This window comes from Somniosus microcephalus, chromosome 10 (genome assembly GCF_052327205.1).
Source record: "Somniosus microcephalus isolate GS21.2 chromosome 10, FLI_Smic_1.0, whole genome shotgun sequence".
Classification (NCBI taxonomy): Eukaryota; Metazoa; Chordata; class Chondrichthyes; order Squaliformes; family Somniosidae; genus Somniosus; species Somniosus microcephalus.
Genome location: NC_140996.1, coordinates 16,445,881 through 16,472,064, shown reverse-complemented (window position 1 = coordinate 16,472,064; position 26,184 = coordinate 16,445,881). Strand labels below are relative to the sequence as shown.

Below are 26,184 nucleotides of genomic sequence, written 5' to 3'. Positions count from 1 at the left end.
GATAATACTCCTGTGAAGTGCCTCGGGATATTTTCCTACATTAAAGGTGCTATATAAATACATGTTGTTGTTGTTGTTGTAAACAGTTAATGTAATGGAATTAGCTACCCAAAGGTGGAACCAAATTTAAAGCCAAATTTCTTTGGCTCACTGTATAGAATGACATTGACAGTTAGCAGTGAAGCGACGGCGATCACCACTGATCTCGAAGAAAGCTGCATGCAAAGATCTTGCGATCTCTGTGGCGGAAAATTTTGCTTTCTCAACGTTAATTTGTTTGTAGCGCTGTGTGTAGGGGATCTCCAGCATTCGGCAGCAGTGATGTCATCAAGCTGGCTAAGCAGCCAATCTCATTGAAGAATTCTCCCAGACAGCAAACCAGGAAATAAAAAGCAGCTTTTATCATTCATTTTTTGAACATTTTACAGAGAATGAAATAAAGATTGGGACATACACATGGAGTTAAGGTGAAACTGAAATATTAAAACAAAAATTATTATTTAAAAAATCTAGTAACTTTTATCATAATGGAGAAATTTGACATTCCACAAATATAAAATTAGCTTTTCAGGGCCAGAACAGTTGGCCAGCAACAGTTATTACTCAGAACGCTGTTAAAAACACAGGTACACCTCATTGAACAAGGCTTAACTTTTTATGGTGATTTTATCAGTGATATTAGAGCAGAAAAGGGGAAGTTTTCATCAGTTCAAGTGATTTCACCGATGGCCAGCAATGGGGATTCCACAGCACAGCCTGTGGTGGAGCAAGGAATGACCAACCACAACTTCAGGATTTCCGCGTTTATCTGCGCTTGCGCTAAATCCTGAAGTTACGGTCAGTTTCAGAGGGGTAATGACGGCAAACGCTGACAGTTTTGCTGCATTACCACCGCAAAATCTGGGCCATTATGTTAAAATGATACAGTCGCTGTATAAAATGCCACTGCAGACAATAGTGGTCTAACACGGTGATTTAAAATGAACGCAAGCACTAAGCTGGTTCCAATTTATGTCACGGGCAGTGTGATGTAATCACTCATGAGTTCATAAGAACATAAGAAATAGGAGCAGGATTCGGCCCCTCGAGCCTGCTCCGCCATTCAATAAGATCATGGCTGATCTTCTACCTCATCTCCATTTTCCTGCCCAGTCCCTTGCTTTCCTTAGTATTCTGCCTCTGTCTTGAATATACTCAACGACTGAGCCTCCACAGTCCTCTGTGGTAGAGAATTCCATAGATTCACCACCCTCTGAGTGAAGAAATTCCTCCTCATCTCAGTCCTAAATGGCCGACCCCTTATTCTGAGACTGTGACCCCTGGTTCTAGATTCCCTGGCCAGGGGAAACATCCTCCCTGCATCTACCCTGTCAAGCCCTGTAAGAATTTTGTATGTTTCAAAGCAGTCTGTTAATTTACACGTCAGGAAACAGTACAGTGTGCCCGTTCCCAAACATCCCGCAAGAACAGAAAACTAAGCAGTGATTGAAAACCCAATCAATGAACATTAAGAAATATGTTATCCATCTCAGTCATTATCTTCTGACTCTCATAGTAATGTCACCTGGCACATGCGCAAGTGAAGAAGATTAGGGTTTATACAGCGGGGATACTTTTTAAAATAATAATCACCTTGGGACATTTTACTAAGTTAAAGGTGTTATATAAATGTAAGTTGTCATTGTTTCTCGTGAATGATTTTTTGATACAAAATAATTCAAATATAATAATTTGAGTTGGATGCTACATTGGGTTATCAGACTATCCAGTTCCTTCTGGAGCCTGGGTTTGACCGCAGCCTGAACTGGAAGGTTGAAAGTCTTCTTTCTCTGCCGCTTATAAGAGCGTTAAGCATAACGTGCTTTGGAGATATTGATAACAGTTCCTGGTTGCCGCAAATTCATAATACAAAACTGGCCATAATTTGGCATTAAGTTAACATTAAATTGACAATGCCATTCATAAGCCACAAGGATGACTGGTGTGGAAAATGGAAGCAGAAGTCAACTGCAATAATTGACAATTAGCACCTTAACTTCCAGAAGGAACTTGACCTTTGCAAATGATTTTTCTTTCCACTCCGCACAGGCGGAAAACAGACGAAAATGGCGTCCACTGTAGCCAAACGGCGGAAGCCTAAATTCTCCACATTGGCTATACGCATGCTTGTGAAACAATTCACAAAATTACAAAGAATATTCCTGGCCACGAAACCCAAAATGCCCACTAGTGAGGGTCATCGACGTGGCTGGAACCTTATTGCCGCCAAAGTGAACAGAGTTTCCAAAGTAGCACGGACAGCTGAGGACTGTCGAAAGCGCATCATTGACTTGAGACTTGGTGCTCGACAAAAAGTCGTTTTTAACAAAAAGAAAGGTACAGTCCAACATACAGATGTGGCAAAAGACAAAGTCCTAACATGGGAGGAAGAAAAAGTGACCCCGATAGTCCACCTTGTGGAACACGGACCTGATGCGTCCTCTGACTCCAGTGATTCTGGTGAGTGTTGCATTGTTTTGTCAAACCCATCATTGCTTACCTCAGATATTACAGTCGCAGCTATTATCATTAAGCATGCATTGCAATGATTATGTATGCAAGTCCTTCAAAGCATATGTAAATGTTCTTGCTCTATAATGAATTGCCAGCTTCCTTGTGCTCAAAATTCATGCAAAGCCTTATTGCGATCTAGTCCTTCGGTCTATGCATAGTCTATCATCAATTAAGCCAAAGTATTGTCTTTTTATCTCCCCAGATGAATGTTGCACTTCAAAACCCTTGAGATCAGAGCAACAGCAAACCACTGTGATCTTGGAGGAGGAGAAGGTGTCTACCCAGCGTCAAGGACCTGGATTGGCTACGGAAGGTGTGGAAACTGAAGAGGTTCAACATGGTTCATGTGGTGCAGGTGGGCAATGGAAAGCAACCTCTTATATGAAAGCGTCCTCCTCGGAGCAATCAGAGCGAAGAGGGACACATCAGCCAGAGGCGATGGGTTCTGTCCCTTCCTCTTTTCCATCACAGTCCCAGAACTCACAGGAGGGGGAGCTTTGCCCCATATGTCGAAGGTTAGATACACTTGTGAGCAGTGTGCAGCGTGGGTTCAACCATATGCACAGGGACATAAACGCATTGCAAAATGCTTCGCAGTATCGCGGGGCCCGGCTGTCTCAGAACGTCATGTCTCTGGTTGGTGCAATGCACACACTTGTGAGACTCCATCATTTTTCCACCTTATCGCGCCGAGACGTGGCTATTCAGACCTCCATCGTGCTGACTGAAAGGCATCTGGAGGATAATGTTGGGGCGGCATCCAGTGACACTGTAACTACATCCAATGACACCGCAATGACCTCTAGTGACACAGTGGTTGCATCCAGTGACACAGTGGTTGCATCCAGTGACACAGTGGTTGCTTCCAGTGACACAGTGGTTGCTTCCAGTGACACAGTGGTTGCATCCAGTGATACAGTGATTGAAGTATCACTCGATCCTGATGGTGACTCTGCAGAGAGCATGTCCATTGAAGATTCCTCCCAAAATTCTTCAGACAGTGACTGGTAAAATCAGTAGAAGGATAACAAATATACATGGAGTCGACTGTTCGAATTTATCTACTTCACCTTTCTTATTATATAGTTAGATTTAAAGTTATATATTTTATAGCAGTTAACAGTTCCACTAATTTATACAGTAGCATATTAGCTTTAAATAGTTACTGCATGCAAGTATTTATCATGGATATTAATATAAGGTTAACAGTTATGTATTGAATACAATGTCATTTAACATGCATGTAATCTAAAATCCAAATACTGTCCCCACCTATCTGTATTGTTTGGAATTCTTTGTAAACTATTTCCACTCCCATAATTATTAATGTTGTTTGAAATAAAAAAAAGTATACATTTTCTATCTTCTATCTTCTACCTGTGATGTTTGGAATGAATGTTTTGTATTTTTTCATCTTTCATAGTTCCCGTGTTGTGTGGAATAAACATTTTGCATCAATCATTCTTTGTCCTGCGACTGCTTTTCATGCTCATGGTGGGTTTTCTTTTCTTTCCCATTCCGTCTAAATTTTTTCACGTGAGCCCCAACTTGGCAGTGGAGCCCGAGGTATCCAGAATTATCTGTCTCGTGTTTGTCTTTCATCCTTTGCCGCTTGCCTCATTTATATTATTAACAAAGCATGCGGTTTGGGTTGCACCATTTCACAGACACATTATTTTTCATGGCCATAAGTTTTCAGAAGCATGTTTTAAAATTATGCTTTTCCGTACAGTGCAGTGACAAAACAGCTCTGGCATGGTTTAAATTAAGTCATTTTAGAACTCAGCCTTTGATTTGCTGGATAAATATGTATATCTAAAATATAAAATTTTAAGCACAAATATTTCATTCTTCTGGGTTACAAGCAATACGGTTTTTCTACCTCCCCTAAGTAGATTAAAGGCCCCAGTGATACTGTAGGCATTGTGTTGGAGTAATGAGGTCTTCCATCGTAGTCCAAAGCAAGACTTGCCACCTGAGTGCACAGACCTTGATTCTACACGATGTGTACAGTTATCCCCAGCACATGTAGAGCAGGCTTTTAAAACAATTATATTTAAAAAAATAATTCATTCTCTATGCTACGCCACTTTTCCATTCTAAGATGAAGACGACTTGCATTTCTACAGCGTCTTTCACGACCACCGGACATCGCAAAATGCTTTACAGCCAATGAAGTACTTTTGAAGTGAAGTCACTGTTGTAATGTGGGAAATGCGGCAGCCAATTTGCGCACAGCAAGCTCCCACAAACAGCAATATGATAATGACCAGATAATCTGTTTATGTTATGTTGGTTGAGGGATAAATATTGGCCCCAGGACACCAGGGATAACTCCCCTGCTCTTCTTCGAAATAGTGCCATGGGATCTTTTACGTCCACCTGAGATAGCAGACGGGGCCCCGGTTTAACGTCTCATCTGAAAGACGGCATCTCCGACAGTGCAGCACTCCCTCAGCACTGCACTGGAGTGTCAGCCTAGCTTTATGTGCTCCAGTCCTTGGAGTGGGACTATGAACCAACAACCTTCTGACTCAGAGGCGAGAGTGCTGCCCACTGAACCACAGCTGACACTAAGAACTATTCTATTAGCTGTTTTCATCAGCAGTTGAGCAGAGCTGCCTGAGTTTATTTGAGTATGCAAGTTCTCATCTCCATATACATTTCTGGTCTCTGTATTACAAAACAGATACAGAGGCACTGGAGAAGGTACAATAAAAGCTACCAAAGATGATACCAGAACTGAGAGGGCATAATGATCAGGAAAGACTGAACAGGCTGGGGCTCTTTTCTCTGGAAAAGAGAAGGCTGAGGGATGACCCAATAGAGATCGTTAAGATTATGAAGGGGTTTGAAAGGGTAGATGGTGAGAAATGTTTCTGCTTGTGGGGGAGATGAGAACCAGATAGAAGATAGAACTAACTAGATAATCACTAATAAATCCAATAAGGAATTCAGGAGATACTTCTTTACTCAGAGAATGTGGAGAAGTTGAGGTGAATATTATAGATGCCTTGAAGGGGAAGCTAGATAAGTAATGAGGGAGAAAGGAATAGAAGGATATGCTGATAGGGTGAGAGGAAGTAGAGGTGGGAGGAGGCTCATGTGGGTCATAAGCACCGTTATAGACTAGTTGGACCGAATGCCCTGTTTCTATGCTGTAACTTCTATGCAAGTGCACAGCACCACTTCCCCAGCAGCTTAACAGTTGATAGCAGCAAGCAGACTGGCTGTGACTGGGAAAAGGGGAAGTGCAACGAGACCTGGGTGTCCTGGAGCACCAGTCGCTGAAGGTAAGCATGCAGGTGCAGCAGGCGGTTAAGAAGGCAAATGGTATGTTGGCCTTCATAGCGAGAGGGTTTGAGTACAGGAGCAAGGATGTCCTGCTACAGTTGTACAGGGCCTTGGTGAGACCACACCTTGAGTATTGTGTGCAGTTTTGGTCACCTTATCTGAGGAAGGATGTTCTTGCCATGGAGGGAGTGCAGCGAAGATTCACCAGACTGATACCTGGGATGGCAGGAATGACGTATGAGGAGAGATTGGGTCGATTGGGCTTATATTCGCTGGAGTTTAGAAGAATGAGAGGGGATCTCATTGAAACTTATAAAATTCTAACAGGACTAGACAGACTAGATGCAGGAAGGATGTTCCTGATGGCCGGTGAGTCCAGAACCAGGGGTCATAGTCTAAGGATAAGGGGTAAGCCATTTAGGACTGAGATGAGGAGGAATTTCTTCACCCAGAGAGCGGTGAACCTGTGGAATTCTCTGCCACACAGAGCAGTTGAGGCCAATTCATTATATATATTCAAGAAGGAGTTAGATATATTTCTTAAGGCTAAAGGGATCAAGGGATATGGGGAGAAAGCAGGGACAGGGTACTGAATTTGGATGATCAACTATGATCTCATTAAATGGCGGAGCAGGCTCGAGGGGCCGAATGGCCTACTCCTGCTCCTATCTTCTCTGTTTCTGTGACTGTTCCCATCACTATTAAAAGGACCCAATTTAGCACTGCTTGGTGCAATATAAACTCTGCACCTGAAGAAAGACTTCAGTCCCACTAATTCCTGATGAGAATAGATTGCTCCCTAATAACTGGTTAATTTGGTGGATTTTGAGACGGTGTTTGAAAGGTTTCGCATGGGATATGCAATTCAGCCTGATGCAAGTGCAGCCAGCATCCAGCTTTTTTGCTCAACCTCCAATTTCTCGCTGACAGGAGACGAGACTGTAAGATTTCACCCTCCACCCACCCACCCCGGTCTTCAGAGGAGTTTATTTTCTATGTAAACCTGTTCATGCCGAACTTGAGGGAGTTCCTGATGCTCACACTGGGCTGAAAAGTGAAACAATATTCCATTGCCCAGTCCTGGTGTCCCTCACCTTAATAAGCAGAAACATACATACACAAAAAAAGAGAAAATATATCTTTGATGCAAGGTGTAATTGGATCTCAAAAATGTGTAACTGATGACTCTAGAGATTGTTTTAAGCACTACAGTTGTAATAACGTGAGAATGTAGGAACGGTTAATGGTGGCCATTGCCGGCATGGGGATAGGACTAGCTTGGAATGCCATAGAAGGTATGAGCTAATTAAGTAGATACTTTATCATTTCAGTTTTTTTTTTAAGGAATGTTTTAGATCTCCAGTTTTGTAATGTATATCTCGATGGCTCATAATGCAGTTGATGTATTGACGTGCACCTCTGGTAGACTTGTGGCAGTATCAGACCATTTTTCATTTGGGTTGAAGGATTAGGAGATAGTATTCAACAACAACTTGTATTTATATAGCGCCTTTAATGTAGTAAAACATCCCAAAGTGCTTCACAGGAGTGCACTCAGACAAGAATTCACACCGAGCCAAAGGGGAGAGGCGACCAAAAGCTTGGTCAAAGAGGTAGGTTTTAAGCAGCATCTTAAAGGAGGAGAGAGAGGTGGAGAGGTTTGGGAAGGGAATTCCAGAGCTTAGGGTCTAGCCGGTGGAAGGCACGGCCGCCAATGGTGGGGCAAAGAAGTATGGGATGCACAAGATGCCAGAGTTGGAGGAACGCAGAGTTCTCAGAGGGAACTATCATCAGATTGGGGGAAGCAGATTCTAATACAAGTCTAGAATCTGAATACTTAAACATTCCTGCATTAGTTCTCCTTTTTCTAGATTCAAGAGCAAGCAAACTTTTCTGCTACGGTTTGTCTCGAGCTACAGATTTATCATATTTCATTGACCCTTTTCTCCCTCACTTTCCTGAAGGTGTCTACTTACGCAGAGCTACACATTCGCTAGCCTTGCGCCAGTGACTTTCATACGTGAACCCAGACAATGAGAGACAGCAGGCTGCCTAATCATGGGGTGTATCACAACTGCGCTTGGTCGTGAACTCACCTACCAACCATGCAAATACTCTTCAACTGTAATCACCAGCAACAACCCGGAGTATCATCTTCTCCCAAGGCTCTACAGTCATCCCATTTGAGGTCAGCTAGCTCAGAACAGGGATTCAACCTCCAATTTCTCACTGACAGGAAAAGAGACTGTAAAATTGCAACCCCCACCCCCTCAGTCTTCAGGGGAAGTTTATTTTCTATGTAAACCTGTTTATGCCGAACTTGAGGGAGTTCTTGATGCTCACACTGGGTTGAAAAATGAAACAATGTTCCATTGGCCAGTCCTGGTGTCCCTCACCTTAATAAGCATTAACGGCGCTATATGAACAGAAGTTGTTGTATTTGTTGTTGAATTTTGCAGGAATACTATCTCCTAATCCTTCAACCCAAATGGGAGCCTGCATGAGTCATTGTAACACCCAACAGTGCTATTATCCACTGACCTGTCAGGGGAGCTGTGGCCATATTCTCCTACAGTCGGAGCTAGCGATACAAATGAACATGTCTAAGAAACATTTTTCTGTTTGCCAAAGAAGTGTAAAAATTAATTATCAGGCATCGTTAACAAACTGCAGCACGGTGGCATGGTGGTTAGCACTGTTGCCTCACAGCGCCAGGGACCCGGGTTCGAATCCGGCCTCGGGTGACTGTCTGTGTGGAGTTTGCACATTCTCCCTGTGTTTGCGTGGGTTTTCTCCGGGTGCTCCGGTTTCCTCCCACAGTCCAAAGATGTGCGGGTTAGGTTGATTTGGCTATGATAAATTGACCCTTAGTGTTAGGGGGATTAAATACGTGGGGTTACAGGGATCAGGTGGGATATGTGTCGGTGCAGGCTCGATGGGCCGAAATGGCCTCTATCTGCACTGTGGGGTTTCTGTGATTCTGTGATTCTTTTTTGTATTGGCCTTTTTTTGGGGAAATAGTAGATGCATTTGTGTTTGGAAATCAGGTTTGCGTGCTGTTGCTGGTTGGTAACCCGTCTCTCTCACAAGTGGTACGAGGGGAAGGGCTTTGCAATATGCTTGCAGGCATCACATATAGTCCCACTCATACGTGACATCAGTTTTGACTGCTCTAGATTGTTTGAAGAATTGCAGTTCCAACTCACCACAAGATGATTCAGCCCTTTTTAAACATTATTGCGGTGGCTTTAAAGCTGTTAACATCCATTGATGTAACATCTGAACCGAGCTACGGTATAAGAATTGCATATTATCAGAGGGTGGTTGTTGCCTCTTATTACCAGGCATGAACTAGTAATCTCTCATTTCTGTTGTTTAAAAAAAAAGCATTTTATTAGCACCAATTCTTACATTAGGTTAATATTTCTGTGAAATGTGTCTCTAAGAAAACACCACATTATGAAAGGACCTTCATCCCATTTCATAAAGCATTTTTGCAATAAGTTTATTTATTAGCTTTAACACTATTGGCATTTAAGTGGAGTAAGGTGGGCGGGTGGGAGCAATTACACAAAGAAAATGGATGAGTGGGAGTGATTACAAGAAAATAATCCCATCAGTGGCTTCAGATCACGTCATGAACAGCAGATTGAAGGTCAAGTGATCCATTATCATCTGAAAATTCAATTTTTTTTTGCATTTATACCCATACATCCATGAATTGTTTCAAATATATAGCAGTATTGGTGTTAGCTGTGGCTCAGTGGATGTCACTCTCACCTCCTGAGTCAGAAGGTCATGGGTTCACAGTCCCACTCGAGACTTGAACACAGAATCTAGGCTGACACTCCCAGTGCGGTGCGGTGCTGAGGGAGTGCTGCACTGTCGGAGGTGATGTCTTTCGGATGAGACGCTAAACCGGGACCCTGTCTGCTTTCTCAGGTGGATGTACAAGATCAGATGGCACTATTTTGAAGACGAGCAGGGGAGTTATCCCCGGTGTCCTGGGGCCAATATTTATCCTTCAGCCAACATCACCAAAATGCAGACAATCTGGTCATTATCACATTGCTGTTTGTGGGACCTTGCTGTGCACAAAACACATTCCCTACACTGCAGCAGTGACTCCACTTCAAAAGTATTTCATTGACTGTGTAGTACGTTGGGAAGTCTTGAAAGGCGCTATATAAATGCAAGTTCTTTCTTTTATTACTGGGATATAATAATGTTTCATATAGTAGTTTAGGGTGGGTTTATTTAGCAGCTTTTACATAGGATCCTTCCAGTCCTTTAAACACAGAGACACAGAAACTGTGAATGAGTCTATTGATTGTGAAAAATGTGACAGATAATGTGAAGGGAGACAAAAATAAGAATGAAATGTAAAAGGGTATGTTCAACTAACTGTGTCCAAGTATTTTCTGTTCTCTGATTTTACAGTACAGTTTGTTGAGTATTCTCAGAGAAGATAATGCCACCCTGTTTTACAGGGCTGAAAAGCTTTCATAAAGTCAGAAGTACAGTTCTTGGAAATACGAAGGAACTTGTAACAAGCCGAAAGGTGCTTCAAGCATTCTGCTTTCGACTGGAGAGCATTCAGTTTCCATGGCAACTCCAAGTTCTAGAGGAAGACCTCAGAAAGCAATGTCAAATATCTGTGGCTCAGTGAGTAGCACCTTCACCTCTGAGTCAGAAGGTTGTAGGATTCAAATCCCACCCCAGAGACCTGAGCACAAAAATCTAAACTGACACTCCCAGTGCAGTGCTGAGGGAGTGCTGCACTGTCGGAGGTGCCGTCTTTTTGGATGAGACGTTAAACCGAGGCCCCCGTCTGCTCTCACAGGTGGACGTTAAAGATTCCATGGCACTATTTTGAAGAAGAGCAGGGGAGTTATCCCCGGTGTCCTGGCCAATATTTATCCTTCAACCAACATCACTAAAACAGATTATCTGGTCATTATCACATTGCTGTTTGTGGGAGCTTGCTGTGTGCAAATTGGCTGCTGCATTTCCTACATTACAACATCTACTACACTCCAAAAAGTACTTCATTGGCTGTAAAGTGATTTGGGACGTCCGGTGGTCATGAAAGACGCTATATAAATGCAAGTCTTTCTTTCTTTTCTCTATTATTACACGTGAATTTACAATGTTGGTATTTAAAACAAAAAGTGATAATGGTCCAGATTTTCTTGAAACAGCGACACGTGCCATTAATTATGCTGTTTCCTGCCCCAATCTCATTATTTAATCCAAAGTTTCCTGTAGTCATTTCAGTGCACAGCAGCGAGCATAATGGTGAATCAGAGACCTCAGAAGCAGTGTAGCCAAAGGCTTAAACCGTCTGCTTCAATTAAACAGATCAATATTGGTATGACCAGAGTCATCAAATTTTGCATTTCAAATCCCTTTCACTGTATTAAACTTGATCACTTCCAGAAGATCAGTCGAGTCATGGACACACTCAGCTGCAGTATTCAGGAACATTCTTAAAACAGAATTATTTTTGACCATTTAGTTAGAAGGTGAAGTTAGTCATTTAAACTACTTAAAAAGTCCCAGATTATACAAACCAGACCCTCTTTTGCCCATTTTTTGGCCGTGAAATGGGGGCAAGAAGGATCTAATACTTCAGGGATATGTCTCAAGGGCACCTGAAATATGTCTGACACCATAATGGCTCAGACAATATCCAGGCATTCCTGGCGGCCGCATTATATAGGAATACGGCCCCTTGCAAATGCACGTAATATACACTAAACCTAGCGAACAATATACACTAAACCTAGCAAACAATATACACTAAACCTAGCAAAAAATATACACTAAACTTAGGGCACAATATATACTAAACCGAGTGCACAATATACACAAAACCTAGCACACAATATACACTAAATCTAGCACAAAATATACACTAAACCTAGTGCACAATATACACTAAACCTAGTGCCCAATATACACTAAACCTAGTTCACAATATACACTAAACCTAGTGCACAATATACACTAAATCTAGTGCACAATATACACTAAACCTAGCACACAATATACACTATATCTAGTGCCCAACATACATTAAACTTAGAGCACAATATACGCTAAACCTAGGGCACAATATACACTAAACGTTGGTGCATAATATACACAAACCTAGTGCACAATATACACTAAACCTAGTGCACAATATACACTAAACCTAGGACACAGTATACACTAAACATAGTGCACAATATACACTAAACCTAGTGCACAATATACACGAAACCGAGTGCACAATATACACTATATCTAGTGCCCAATATACACTAAACCTAGCGCACAATATACACTAAACCTAGTGCAGAATATACACTAAACCTAGTGTACAATATACACTAAACCTAGTGCACAATATACACAAAACCTAGTGCACAATATACACTATATCTAGTGCCCAACATACACTAAACCAAGCGCACAATATACACTAAACCTAGTTCACAATATACACTAAACCTAGCGCACAATATACACTAAACCTAGCGCACAATATTCACTAAACATTGGTGCACAATATACACTAAACCTAGGGCACAATATACGTTAAACCTAGGGCACAATATACACTAAACCTAGTTCCCAATATACACTAAACCTAGTGCACAATATGCACTAAACCTAGTTCACAATATACACTAAACCTAGCAAACAATATACACTAAACCTAGCAAAAAAATACACTAAACGTAGGGCACAATATATACTAAACCTACTGCACAATATACACTAAACCTAGCACACAATATACACTAAACCTAGGACACAATATACACGAAACCTAGTGTACAATATACACTAAACCTAGTGCCCAATATACACTAAACCTAGTTCACAATATACAATAAACCTAGTGCAAAATATACACTAAATCTAGCACACAATATACACTAAACCTAGTTCACAATATACATTAAACCTAGTGCACAATATACACTAAACCTAGGACACAATATACACTAAACCTAGTGCACAATATACACTAATCCTAGTGCACAATATACACTAAACCTAGTGCACAATATACACTAAACCTAGCGCACAAAATACACGAAACCTAGCGCACAATATTCACTAAACGTTGGTGCACAATATACATTAAACCTAGTGCTCAATATACACTAAACCTAGGACACAATACACACTAAACCAAGCGCACAATATACACTAAACCAAGGGCACAATATACACTAAACCTAGTGCACATTATACACTAAACCTAGTTCACAATATACACTAAACCTAGCGCACAATATACACTAAGCCTAGTGCACAATATACACTAAGCCTAGTGCACAATATACACTAAGCCTAGTGCACAATATACACTAAACCTAGGACACAATACACACTAAACCTAGCGCACAATATACACTAAACCTAGTGCACAATATACACTAAACCTAGTGCACAATATACACTAAACCTAGGGCACAATATACAGTAAACCTAGTGCCTAATATACAGTAAACCTAGTGGACAATATATACTAAACCTAGTGCCTAATATACAGTAAACCAAGTGGACAATATACACTAAACCTAGTGCCTAATATACACTAAACCTAGTGCCCAATATACACTAAACCTAGTTCACAATATACACTAAACCTAGTGCACAATATACATTAAACCTGGCACACAATATTCACTAAACGTTGATGCACAATATACACTAAACTTAGGGCACAATATACACTAAACCTAGCGCACAATGTTCACTAAACGTTGGTGCACAATATACACTAAACCTAGCGCACAATATACATTAAACCTAGTGCACAATATACACTAAACCTAGCGCACAATATACACTAAACCTAGTGCACAATATACACTAAACGTTGGTGCACAATATACACTAAACCTAGTGCACAATATACACTATATCTAGTGCCCAATATACACTAAACCTAGGGCACAATATACACTAAACCGAGTGCACAATATACACTAAACCCAGGGCACACTATACACTAAACCTAGTGCACAATATACACTAAACCTAGGGCACAATATACACTAAACCTAGTGCCCAATATACACTTAACCTAGCACACAATATTCAGTAAACGTTGGTGCACAATATACACTAAACCTAGTGCCCAATATACACTAAACCTAGTGCACAATATACACTAAACCTAGCACACAATATACACTATATCTAGTGCCCAACAGACATTAAACTTAGAGCATAATATACACTAAACCTAGGGCACAATATACACTAAACGTTGGTGCATAATATACACAAACCTAGTGCACAATATACACTAAACCTAGTGCACAATATACACTAAACCTAGGACACAATATACACTAAACCTGGTGCACAATATACACTAAACCTAGGACACAATATACACTAAACCTAGTGCACAATATACACTAAACCTAGTGCACAATATACACTATATCTAGTGCCCAATATACACTAAACCTAGCGCACAATATACACTAAACCTAGTTCACAATATACACTAAACCTAGCGCACAATATACACTAAACCTAGCGCACAATATTCACTAAACGTTGGTGCACAATATACACTAAACCTAGGGCACAATATACGTTAAACCTAGGGCACAATATACACTAAACCTAGTTCCCAATATACACTAAACCTAGTGCACAATATACACTAAACCTAGTGCACAATATACACTAAACCTAGCTGATGCGCTATCAATTACTCATAAAAGACTGAGAGTTAAGAGAGTAACTAAAGGCTTTTATTAACAAAAGAATGAAGGTCTGCCTCGAGTGGTCGACCGGTCCAGAATACAAAGGGGCTGGGGAGCAGTCACCTTTATACTAGGACTTGTGGGAGGAGTCAGCCGAGGCATGTCCAGGCATGTACACAGTGGAATACAAACAGTGGTTTACCACATTCACCCCTTGTTTAAAATTGAGTCCGGCGGGGTGAAGTGTATTAAAAGTTAGTGTATTGGAGTCTCTCCGGAGGTCTTGTCTGCCGCTGTGATCGGCGTGGCGACGGCAGGGGTAGCGGAGCTTCCGGCGTCGAGTCCCGCGTAGGCTGTGGCACAGGCGTGTCGTCCTCGTAGATGTCGAGCGGGTCGCTGGGCCCAGGCCTGCCGTCTGCCGGGGCTGGATATCGGATCGTGGGGGGGTGGTGGTAGTGAGTTACTGCGGCCCCCGAGGGTGCAAGGTCTCTTATGGAGACTGTGTCCTCCCGCCCGTCCGGGTATGCAATGTAAGCATACTGGGGGTTGGCGTGGAGGAGGTCGACCCTCTCGACCAGGGGGTCCGTTTTATGGGTCCTCACGTGCCTTCTCAGTAGGACCGGCCCTGGGGACGTCAGCCATGGCAGTAGCGATGTCCCCGATGTGGACTTCCTTGGGAAGACAAACATTTTCTCATGAGGGGTGGCGTTAGTGGCAGTGCAGAGCAGTGACCGAATAGAGTGGAGCGCATCGGGGAGCACATCCTGCCAGCGGGAGGTTGGAAGGCCCCTAGACTTTAAGGCTAGCAGGGCGGCCTTCCAAACTGTCGCATTTTCTCTTTCCACCTGTCCGTTCCCCCGGGGGTTGTAACTGGTGGTCCTGCTTGTGGCAATACCCCCAGTTAGCAGGTACTGACGGAGTTCGTCGCTCATAAACGATGAGCCCCGGTCGCTATGGATATAGCTGGGGAAGCCGAACAGGGTGAAGAGGTCGTTCAGACATTTAATGACCGTGGCACTGGTCATGTCCGGGCAGGGGATGGCGAACGGGAAACGGGAGTACTCATCAATAATATTGAGGAAGTACACATTGCGGTCGGAGGAGGGGAGAGGCCCTTTAAAATCAACGCTCAGGCGCTCGAAGGGGCGAGTGGCTTTTATCAGGTGGGCCCTGTCTGGTCTATAAAAGTGCGGTTTGCACTCAGCGCAGACTTGGCAGTTCCTGGTCATGGTCCTGACCTCCTCAATAGAGTAAGGCAGGTTGCGGGCCTTGATGAAGTGGAAGAACCTGGTGACCCCCGGGTGGCAGAGGTCATTGTGGAGGGCCCGCAGTCTATCGATCTGCGCGCTGGCGCAGGTGCCACGCGATAGCGCATCCGGGGGTTCATTGAGCTTCCCGGGCCGGTACAAGATCTCGTAATTGTAGGTGGAAAGTTCGATTCTCCACCTCAAGATCTTGTCATTTTTGATTTTGCCCCTCTGCTTGTTGTTAAACATGAAAGCAACTGAACGTTGGTCAGTGAGCAGGGTAAATCGTTTTCCGGCCAGGTAGTGCCTCCAATGACGCACAGCCTCCACAATCGCCTGGGCCTCCTTCTCAACAGCGGAGTGTCTGGTCTCCGGGCCTTGGAGGGTTCGTGAAAAGAAGGCCACGGGTCTCCCCGCCTGATTGAGGGTAGCGGCCAGGGCAAAGTCGGACGCGTCGCTTTCCACCTGGAAGGGGATGGATTCGTCCACTGCGTGCATGGTGGCTTTGGCAATGTCTTCCTTGATACGGTGGAAGGCTAAGCGGGCCTCTGCCGTCAAGGGAAAAGAGGTGGACTTGATCAGCGGATGGGCCTTGTCCGCATAGTAGGGGACCCACTGGGCATAATAGGAGAAAAACCCTAGGCACCTCTTCAGGGCCTTGAGGCAGTGGGGCAGTGGGAGTTCCATAAGGGGACGCATCCGGTCGGGGTCGGGGCCGATGACTCCGTGTTCCACAACACAGCCAAGGATGGCGAGGCGGTTTGTGCGGAATATGCACTTCTCCTTGTTATATGTCAGGTTCAGGAGTTGGGCGGTGCGGAGGAATTTTTCGAGGTTTGCGTCATGGTCCTGCAAGTCACGGCCGCAGATGGTCACATTGTCCAGATATGGGAAAGTGGCCTGCAACGCATTTTGATCTACCATCCGGTCCATCTCCCTTTGGAAGACGGAGACCCCGTTGGTGACGCCAAAGGGAACCCTAAGGAAGTGATAGAGGTGGCCGTTTGCCTCAAAGGCAGTATACTGGCGGTCCTCAGGGCGGATAGGAAGCTGGTGGTACGCTGATTTCAGGTCAATGGTCGAGAAGACGCGGTACTGCGCGATCTGGTTGACCATATCAGCTATGCGGGGGAGTGGGTAGGCGTCCAGCAGGGTGTAGCGATTTATTGTCTGGCTGTAGTTGATGACCAGGCGCTGCTTCTCGCCGGTCTTAACGACCACAACCTGGGCTCGCCAGGGGCTGGTGCTGCCCTCAATAATCCCTTCCTTCAGGAGCCGCTCCACTTCGGTTTTAATGAAAACCCTGTCCCCGGCACTGTATCGCCTGCTCTTTGTGGCGATGGGCTTACAGTCGGGGGTGAGGTTAGCAAACAGTTGGGGGGGGGTGACTCTGAGTGTGGAGAGGTTGCACCTGGTGCGCGGCGGGCAATTTGGGAGCTGCTGGCTGCCGACTGTGAGTGGGGGTAGGGGTCCACCGTACGCCATCGTAACACTTTTAAGGTGGCACTGAAAATCTAACTCCAGCAGGACGGCAGCGCAGAGGTCGGGCAGGACCAGAAGTTTAAAATGATCGTACACGGTCCCGTCTACTACGAGTGTCACTACGCAGTAGCCGCCGATGTCCGCCGACTGGGACTCGGAGGCCATAGAAATCCGCTGGTGCGCAGGCAGGACTGGGAGAGAGCAACGCCGCACCGTGTCGGGGTGGATGAAGCTCTCCGTGCTCCCAGAGTCAAAAAGGCAGGTTGTATCGTGGCCATTTACCTTAATGTCCATTGTGGAACTGGCCAGCTGGTGCGGTCTCGCTTGGTCCAGTGTAACGGATGCCAGCGTAGGGGTCGGTGTGTCGCTGCGGGTATCAGATGAGGCGGTGTTGGGGGCCTGCTGCGTTCCAGCTGTCGTCCAAGATGGCGGCGTCCATGATCCCCATGTGGCTGGAGGCGTCCAAAATGGCTGCTGTACCGGTGGTTCGCACATGGCCGGGGAGGCCCAAGATGGCGGCCCGCATGGCCCACACGCGGCGCTGCTGGGGTTCGGGGTGGCTTTGGCCCTGCAGACGTTAGCGTAGTGTCCCTTCTTCCCGCAGCCCGAGCAGATCGCGTTTTTCGCCGGGCAGCGCGCTCTGGGGTGTTTTGCCTGGCCACAGAAGTAGCATTTCTGGCCTTGGGGCACTGCTGTCTGGCCTTGGGACACTGCTGCGGTAGTTGGGCCGTTGCTGGGGTGTGGCTGGGGTGGCACAGCGCTATGAGGCGGTCCTACCGTGTCCCAGGCTGTCATTCCCCGCGGCGTCCACAGTGCAGAGGAGTAGGCATCCATGTCCCGGTAGGTAGTGCGAGTTCAGAGGCCTTGTTGAGGTCGAGGTCACTCTGCTCCAACAGTCGCTGTCGGGTGTAATTGGATCTGTGGCCCGCTACAAAAGCGTCCCGGATAAGTTCCTCTGTGTACACGGCGGCCTTTACATCCTTACAACCACAGGCCCGGCCAAGCACAGACAGTGCCTGAAGGTATTCCACGGTCGATTCCCCAGGTTGTTGTTTACGACTCCCCAGAAGGTGCCTGGCGTACACTTCGTTCACTGGGCGCGTGTACTGGTCCTTGAGGAGCTTGATAGCGTCTGCGTACGAGGTCGCATCTTGGATGACCGAGTACACTCGGTGGTTCACTTTGGAGGTCAGGACATCCAGTTTGTCCTCGTCCAATTTGATTGCTGCGGAGGCGGTCAGGAATTTTTTGAAACACTTAAGCCAGTGAGTAAACTTGGTGGATGAGTCCGCCTCCCGATGATCTAAGTCCAGGCATGCTGGTGTGAGGATCTTCTCCATTATAAAAATTTTGTGAATAAAATTGATGCGCTATCAATTACTCATAAAAGACTGAGAGTTAAGAGAGTAACTAAAGGCTTTTATTAACAAAAGAATGAAGGTCTGCCTCGAGTGGTCGACCGGTCCAGAATACAAAGGGGCTGGGGAGCAGTCACCTTTATACTAGGACTTGTGGGAGGAGTCAGCCGAGGCATGTCCAGGCATGTACACAGTGGAATACAAACAGTGGTTTACCACACTAGCAAACAATATACACTAAACCTAGTGCACAATATACACTAAACCTAGCGCACAATATACACTAAACCTAGTGCACAATATACACTAAACCCAGGGCACAATATACACTATATCTAGTGCACAATATACACTATATCTAGTGCACAATATACACTAAACCTAGGGCACAATATACACTAAACCTAGTGCCCAATATACACTTAACCTAGCACACAATATTCAGTAAACGTTGGTGCACAATATACACTAAACCTCGTGCCCAATATACACTTAACCTAGTGCACAATATTCACTAAACATTGGTGCATAATATACACTAAACCGAGGGCACAATATACACTAAACGTAGCACACAATATACACTAAACCTCGTGCCCAATATACACTTAACCTAGCGCACAATATACACTAAACATTGGTGCATAATATACACTAAACCAAGGGCACAATATACACTAAACATAGCGCACAATATTCACTAAACGTTGGTGCACAATATACACTAAACCTAGGGCACAATATATAATAAACCTAGTTCCCAATATACACTAAACCTAGCGCACAATATACACTAAACCTAGGGCACAATATACACTAAACCTAGCGCACAATATACACTTAACCTAGTGCACAATATACACTAAACCTAGTTCCCAATATACACTAAACCTAGTGAACAATATACACTAAACCTAGTTCCCAATATACACTAAACCTAGTGCACAATATACACTAAACCTAGTGCACAATATACACTAAACCTAGTGCACAGTATACACTAAACCTAGTTCACAATATACACTAAACCTAGTGCCCAATATACACTAAACCTAGTTCACAATATACACTAAAACCTAGTTCCCAATATACACTAAACCTAGCGCACAATATACACTAAACCTAGTTCCCAATATACACTAAACCTAGTGCACAATATACACTAAACCTAGTGCACAATATACACTAAACCTAGTGCACAGTATACACTAAACCTAGTTCACAATATACACTAAACCTAGTGCCCAATATACACTAAACCTAGTTCACAATATACACTAAAACCTAGTTCCCAATATACACTAAACCTAGCGCACAATATACACTAAACCTAGTTCCCAATATACACTAAACCTAGTGCACAATATACACTAAACCTAGGGCACAATATACACTATATCTAGTGCACAATATACACTAAACCTAGGGCACAATATACACTAAACCTAGTGCCCAATATACACTTAACCTAGCACACAATATTCAGTAAACGTTGGTGCACAATATACACTAAACCTTGTGCCCAATATACACTTAACCTAGCACACAATATTCAGTAAACGTTGGTGCACAATATACACTAAACCTCGTGCCCAATATACACTTAACCTAGCGCACAATATTCACTAAACATTGGTGCATAATATACACTAAACCGAGGGCACAATATACACTAAACGTAGCACACAATATACACTAAACCTCGTGCCCAATATACACTTAACCTAGCGCACAATATACACTAAACATTGGTGCATAATATACACTAAACCAAGGGCATAATATACACTAAACCTAGCGCACAATATTCACTAAACGTTGGTGCACAATATGCACTAAACCTAGGGCACAATATATAATAAACCTAGTTCCCAATATACACTAAACCTAGCGCACAATATACACTAAACCTAGGGCACAATATACACTAAACCTAGCGCACAATATACACTAAACCTAGTGCACAATATACACTAAACCTAGTTCCCAATATACACTAAACCTAGTGAACAATATACACTAAACCTAGTTCCCAATATACACTAAACCTAGTGCACAATATACACTAAACCTAGTGCACAATATACACTAAACCTAGTGCACAGTATACACTAAACCTAGTTCACAATATACACTAAACCTAGTGCCCAATATACACTGGGCTAGATTTTCAGTTGCTTGCGCCAGCAGTTAGCGCCTTAAGAGAAGTGATTTTCGGGCGCTATTCGTGTAGCGCCCGGGCGCAGCGCAGATTGCGCCCCGCCCCAAATTAAGTTGCCCGTTAGCGCCGGCGCAAAGTTTAGCGGCCGCCCGGATGCGCGCGCAGAAAATTACGTCACATCCTCGTGCAACGCCCTTTGGCCGCCCCGAATCCAAACTTCAGTCGGACCGCCCCATTCTGCGGCTGGCGTCCAGAGCGTTTGTAAAATGGAACGCAACACACCCTGGGGAGCGCAAATTAAAGGGCACTCCTCCTGCACTATAAACGGCAGTCTGCATGTGTTGTGTGGAAGGATCCAGTGTGTTGTTGTGAACGGTGTATTTATGTTTACCGCCGCCGCCGCCGTCATCCTCCAAAATGACATGCACCCTTCCCCTTTAAGAGCTCACTGGCACCAGACTGTCTGCCGTGCGCTGCGCCCGAGCTCGGGCGCTGCGCTCTGCACCGCCGGCTTAGCGCCTAAAGATAGTAGTGGAACGCCTCTTTTAGCGCTCCACCAACCTCTTAGGGCGAAGCCACTGAATTTCCGGCAACGGGGCGCTACTTTGGGGCGGGCGCTAACTTCGGGCGGGCGCTAAGGTTAGCGCCCCAAAACTGTCTATACTGAAAATCTAGCCCACTAAACCTAGTTCACAATATACACTAAACCTAGTTCCCAATATACACTAAACCTAGTGCACAATATACACTAAACCTAGTGCACAATATACACTAAACCTAGTTCCCAATATACACTAAACCTAGGGCACAATATACACTAAACCTAGTTCACAATATACACTAAACCTAGTGCACAATATACACTAAACCTAGTGCACAATATACACTAAACCTAGTGCACAATATACACTAAACCTAGTGCCCAATATACACTAAACCTAGTTTACAATATACACTAAAGCTAGTGCACAATATACACTAAACCTAGTTCCCAATATACACTAAACCTAGCGCACAATATACAGTAAACCTAGTTCCCAATATACACTAAACCTAGTGCACAATATACACTAAACCTAGTGCACAATATACACTAAACCTAGCGCACAATATACACTAAACCTAGTGCACAATATACACTAAACCTAGTTCCGAATATACACTAAACCTAGGGCACAATATACACTAAACCTACTTCACAATATACATTAAACCTAGTGCACAATATACATTAAACCTAGTGCACAATACACACTAAACCTAGTGCCCAATATACACTAAACCTAGTTTACAATATACACTAAAGCTAGTGCACAATATACACTAAACCTAGTTCCCAACATACACTAAACCTAGCGCACAATATACACTAAACCTAGTTCCCAATATACACTAAACCTAGTGCACAATATACACTGAACCTAGTGCACAATATACACTAAACCTAGCGCACAATATACACTAAACCTAGTTCCGAATATACACTAAACCTAGGGCACAATATACACTAAACCTAGTTCACAATATACACTCAACCTAGTTCCCAATATACACTAAACCTAGTGCACAATGTACACTAAACCTAGTGCACAATATACACTAAACCTAGTGCACAATATACACTAAACCTAGTTCCCAATATACACTAAACCTAGTGCCCAATATACACTAAACCTAGTTCACAATATACATTAAACCTAGTGCACAATATACACTAAACCTAGGGCACAATATACACTAAACCTAGTGCACAATATACACTAAACCTAGCGCACAATGTACACTAAACCTAGTTCACAATATACACTAAACCTAGTTCACAATATACACTAAACCTAGTGCACAATATACACTAAACCTAACGCACAATATAGACTAAACCTAGTGCACAATATACACTAAACCTAGGGCACAATATACACTAAACCTAGTGCCTAATATACACTAAACCTAGTTCACAATATACACTAAACCTAGTTCACAATATACACTAAACCTAGTTCACAATATACACTAAACCTAGTTCACAATATACACTAAACCTAGTGCCCAATATACACTAAACCTAGTTCACAATATACACTAAACCTAGTGCACAATATACACTAAACCTAGTGCACAGTATACACTAAACCTAGGGCACAATATACACTAAACCTTGGGCACAATATACACTAAACCTAGTGCACAATATACACTAACCCTAGTGCACAATATACACTAAACCTAGTGCACAATATACACTAAACCAAGTGCACAATATACACTAAACCTAGCGCACAATATGCACTAAATCTGGTGCCCAATATACACTAAACCTAGTGCGCAATATACAGTAAACCTAGTGCACAATATACACTAAACCTAGTGCACAATATGCACTAAATCTGGTGCCCAATATACACTAAACCTAGTGCGCAATATACAGTAAACCTAGTGCACAATATACACTAAACCTAGTGCACAATATACACTAAACCTAGTGCACAATATACACTAAACCTAGTGCCCAATATACACTAAACCTAGTGCGCAATATACAGTAAACCTAGTGCGCAATATACAGTAAACCTAGTGCACAATATACACTAAACCTAGTGCACAATATACACTAAACCTAGTGCCTAATATACACTAAACCTAGGGCACAATATACACTAAATATAGCACGCAATGATAAAAAACTGTTTTGATGAGTTTTAGCTCAGAATTAAATTTATAAAGAAACAACAGGTATTTAATTTTACATCAGTCAATTATTTTGAACTCATGATTTGAAATGCACCGTTATTTTTCAGTCTAGGTGTCTGCGGTGAGAAAACTGGCCTAAATTCAGGAAATTCACCATCGCCATTGACTGGGGTTTGCATTTATGCCAGTATTCGCCATTAAAAGCACCGCAGCCACTTAAGACTGGAAAATAATGCTGTGTGTGACTGGGTTTGGGCCGAATGGCCTGTTTCTCTGCTATATAATCTATGTAAAAGTGTGTAGCCTTACCCTTACAATTTGGAAATTGTTCTCAAGAATTCTTGTCCTAATTTTCTCAGGATTTTTTGGTCAGTTTTGCCATCCAGACTCCAGTTAGAGTCCGGTTCACCTAAGAACCCTGTGTTTGCTAATCTACGGTCCAACAGCGCCATGATTTTAAATAGTGCCTTGTTTTCAATTCCCTCCATGGCGTCGCTCCTCCCTATCTCTGTAACCTCCTCCAGCCCGACAACCTTCTGAGATCTCTGAGCTCCTCCAATTCTGGCCACTTGTGCATCCACCATTGGCGGCCGTGCCTTAAGCTGCCTTGGGCCCTGAGCTCTGGAATTCCCTCCCTAAACCTCTCCGCCTCTGTACCTCTCTCTCCTCCTTTAAGATACCCCTTAAAACCTACCTACAAGGCTGTCCTAATATCTCCATATGCAGCTCCGTCTCAAATTTTGTTTGATGACGTTCCTGTGAAGCGCCTTGGGATGTTTTACTACTTTAAAGGCACTATATAAATGCAAGTTTTTGGAGTTGTCTTCGTTGATGGCAATTAATTTCTATGTTTTAAGAAGGTGAAAGCATTGCAATGGCCTATTGACTGGCCATTCCCCTGTTCTTGATTCTCATGGACAACCTGGAGGAGGAGCAGATGGAGCTATATCAAGGCCGGAGACTGAACAAATCTTGCTAATACCCCTTCACAGAGAGTGTACAAGGAACGAATGTCATTCAAGGCACTATCGGAGGAGCTGTGCATGCTCAGAGAGCACTTAAGCAAGAGGTGAGAGTGCTGCCCACTGAGCCGCGGCTGACACACATGCTACTGGTATCACAAGATCGCGCACGTCGCAAACTATTTGTTGAGGGGAAAAAATATTTATAAACCACGAGGAAGCCAAATGCTCGTTGTCAGCACTTAAATAGTTAAAGAAAAGCAATATTAGTGAAAAGAAATGCCAAAGAAAAGATGCATGGTTACAATAACCCAATAATGCAACATGTGCTAAGATTATCCTGTCTTAACTCTCAACAGATACAAAATTACTTGAAATGTCGATAAAAGGAATAGCTCACAAAGGTCAGAGTCTATTAGTGTCCCTGGTTGCCTAAGGGATTCTTTCTGTTCAGTGAGAAACCCGCAAGTGGAATTTACCACTGATTCTGATATAAAAACTAATAGTCACTGCTTGTTGATTGTGTTGTACACAGCAAATTAAATTAAGCGACGGCTGTTTGATGAATGGCATTTCCAAGGTTGTTTTTTATGAAAAAAATGTACAGAATCTGTATATAATTTGCTGATTCCATTCAACAGAAATCTTATTACCTGATTTAATCGCGCTGGTTGAATGAATCCTAATTGCTGTCGGTCAGGTGACTGATGTTGAGATTGCTGCTCAACATTTTCTTACTGAAAATATTATTTTTACTTTGATGTCGTTTTCTCTTCGCTTTACGTTTTTATCCACTTCACAGCTGGGTTCGCTCATTTGCCATAGATTACATTTTGTCGCATACAGGTTACAGGACTAAACCGTCACAAATTGAAGGTTACAAATTGTGCAGTCCTCAAATAGAATTGTGAGGGGATGGGATCAGCAGTTTGCAGTACAATAAAACAGATACCCCCCCCAAAAAGAAACAGACACTTATTGAGAAACCCAACTAACTTACATGGTAAAATGTACAAGAGCACTCTGAAACCACGGGGTCGATTTTCATTAAGCTGTCGGGAAGGAGGCGGGACTACAACTTTTGTGTTTTAGTCCCGCCTACATCGACGTCCGGCCAATCCACGCGATTTTCCCTTGATTGACCTTGTTGAGCCCGCCCAGCGGGCTTAGCAGGCCAATTAAGGGCCACCCGGCAACAGGTGATGTCACAGACTGAAATTTCATCTGTCAAGACGTGTTGACAGATGAAATATCAGTGTTTCACAGCTGTTTGAAGCTGTCAAACATTGACAGTCTTACTTCTAACCTGAGTCCTTCTACGCAGACTCAGTTAGAACTCACACCAGCACTAAAAGCTGAAGGCTGTCACTTTTGACAGATCGCAACCATTCAGCTTTCAGTGCCGGCTGAGTGATGGACTCCCAACGCCTACAGGAAGAAAGGCTGTTAAGGTAAGTACAGGTAATTTAAACTTCTTTACACACTTACCTTTGCACTCATGCACCCATCACTCACCTGAACACCGACATCGCGACCCCTCCAAGTCCCTCAACCCGATGGCCCGCCTGCTCTAACCTGGCGTGGTTTGGAGCCGTCAGGAATCCCACACGACACCCCTCAAAATAGGGATTAGGCTTAAAACTGCCTGTTAATTACCTGTTAACAGGCTGTTAATTTGCACTAATCCCTTCCCGCCTCAGGTCGGCGGGT

The 26,184-nt window shown here is 43.6% G+C and overlaps 1 protein-coding gene across 4 annotated transcripts in view; it reads left to right on the top strand.

The window, feature by feature from the left end:
• The window catches only part of pcdh9 (protocadherin 9), a 907,022-nt gene that overhangs the window by 604,090 nt on the left and 276,748 nt on the right, over positions 1-26,184 (top strand). For 2 of the 4 annotated variants that reach the window (XM_085998462.1, XM_085998460.1), the window contains 2 exons: positions 2,089-2,499; positions 2,756-4,012. The exons of 1 other annotated variant lie outside the window; for it this stretch is intronic. In XM_085998462.1, coding sequence (XP_085854588.1) covers positions 2,089-2,499; positions 2,756-3,564 — 1,220 coding nt within the window. In that variant the 3' untranslated portion in view covers positions 3,565-4,012. Of the gene's footprint in view, positions 1-2,088; positions 2,500-2,755; positions 4,013-26,184 lie in introns of those variants that run through there. One more of the 4 variants, XM_085998463.1, reaches the window with a different exon arrangement.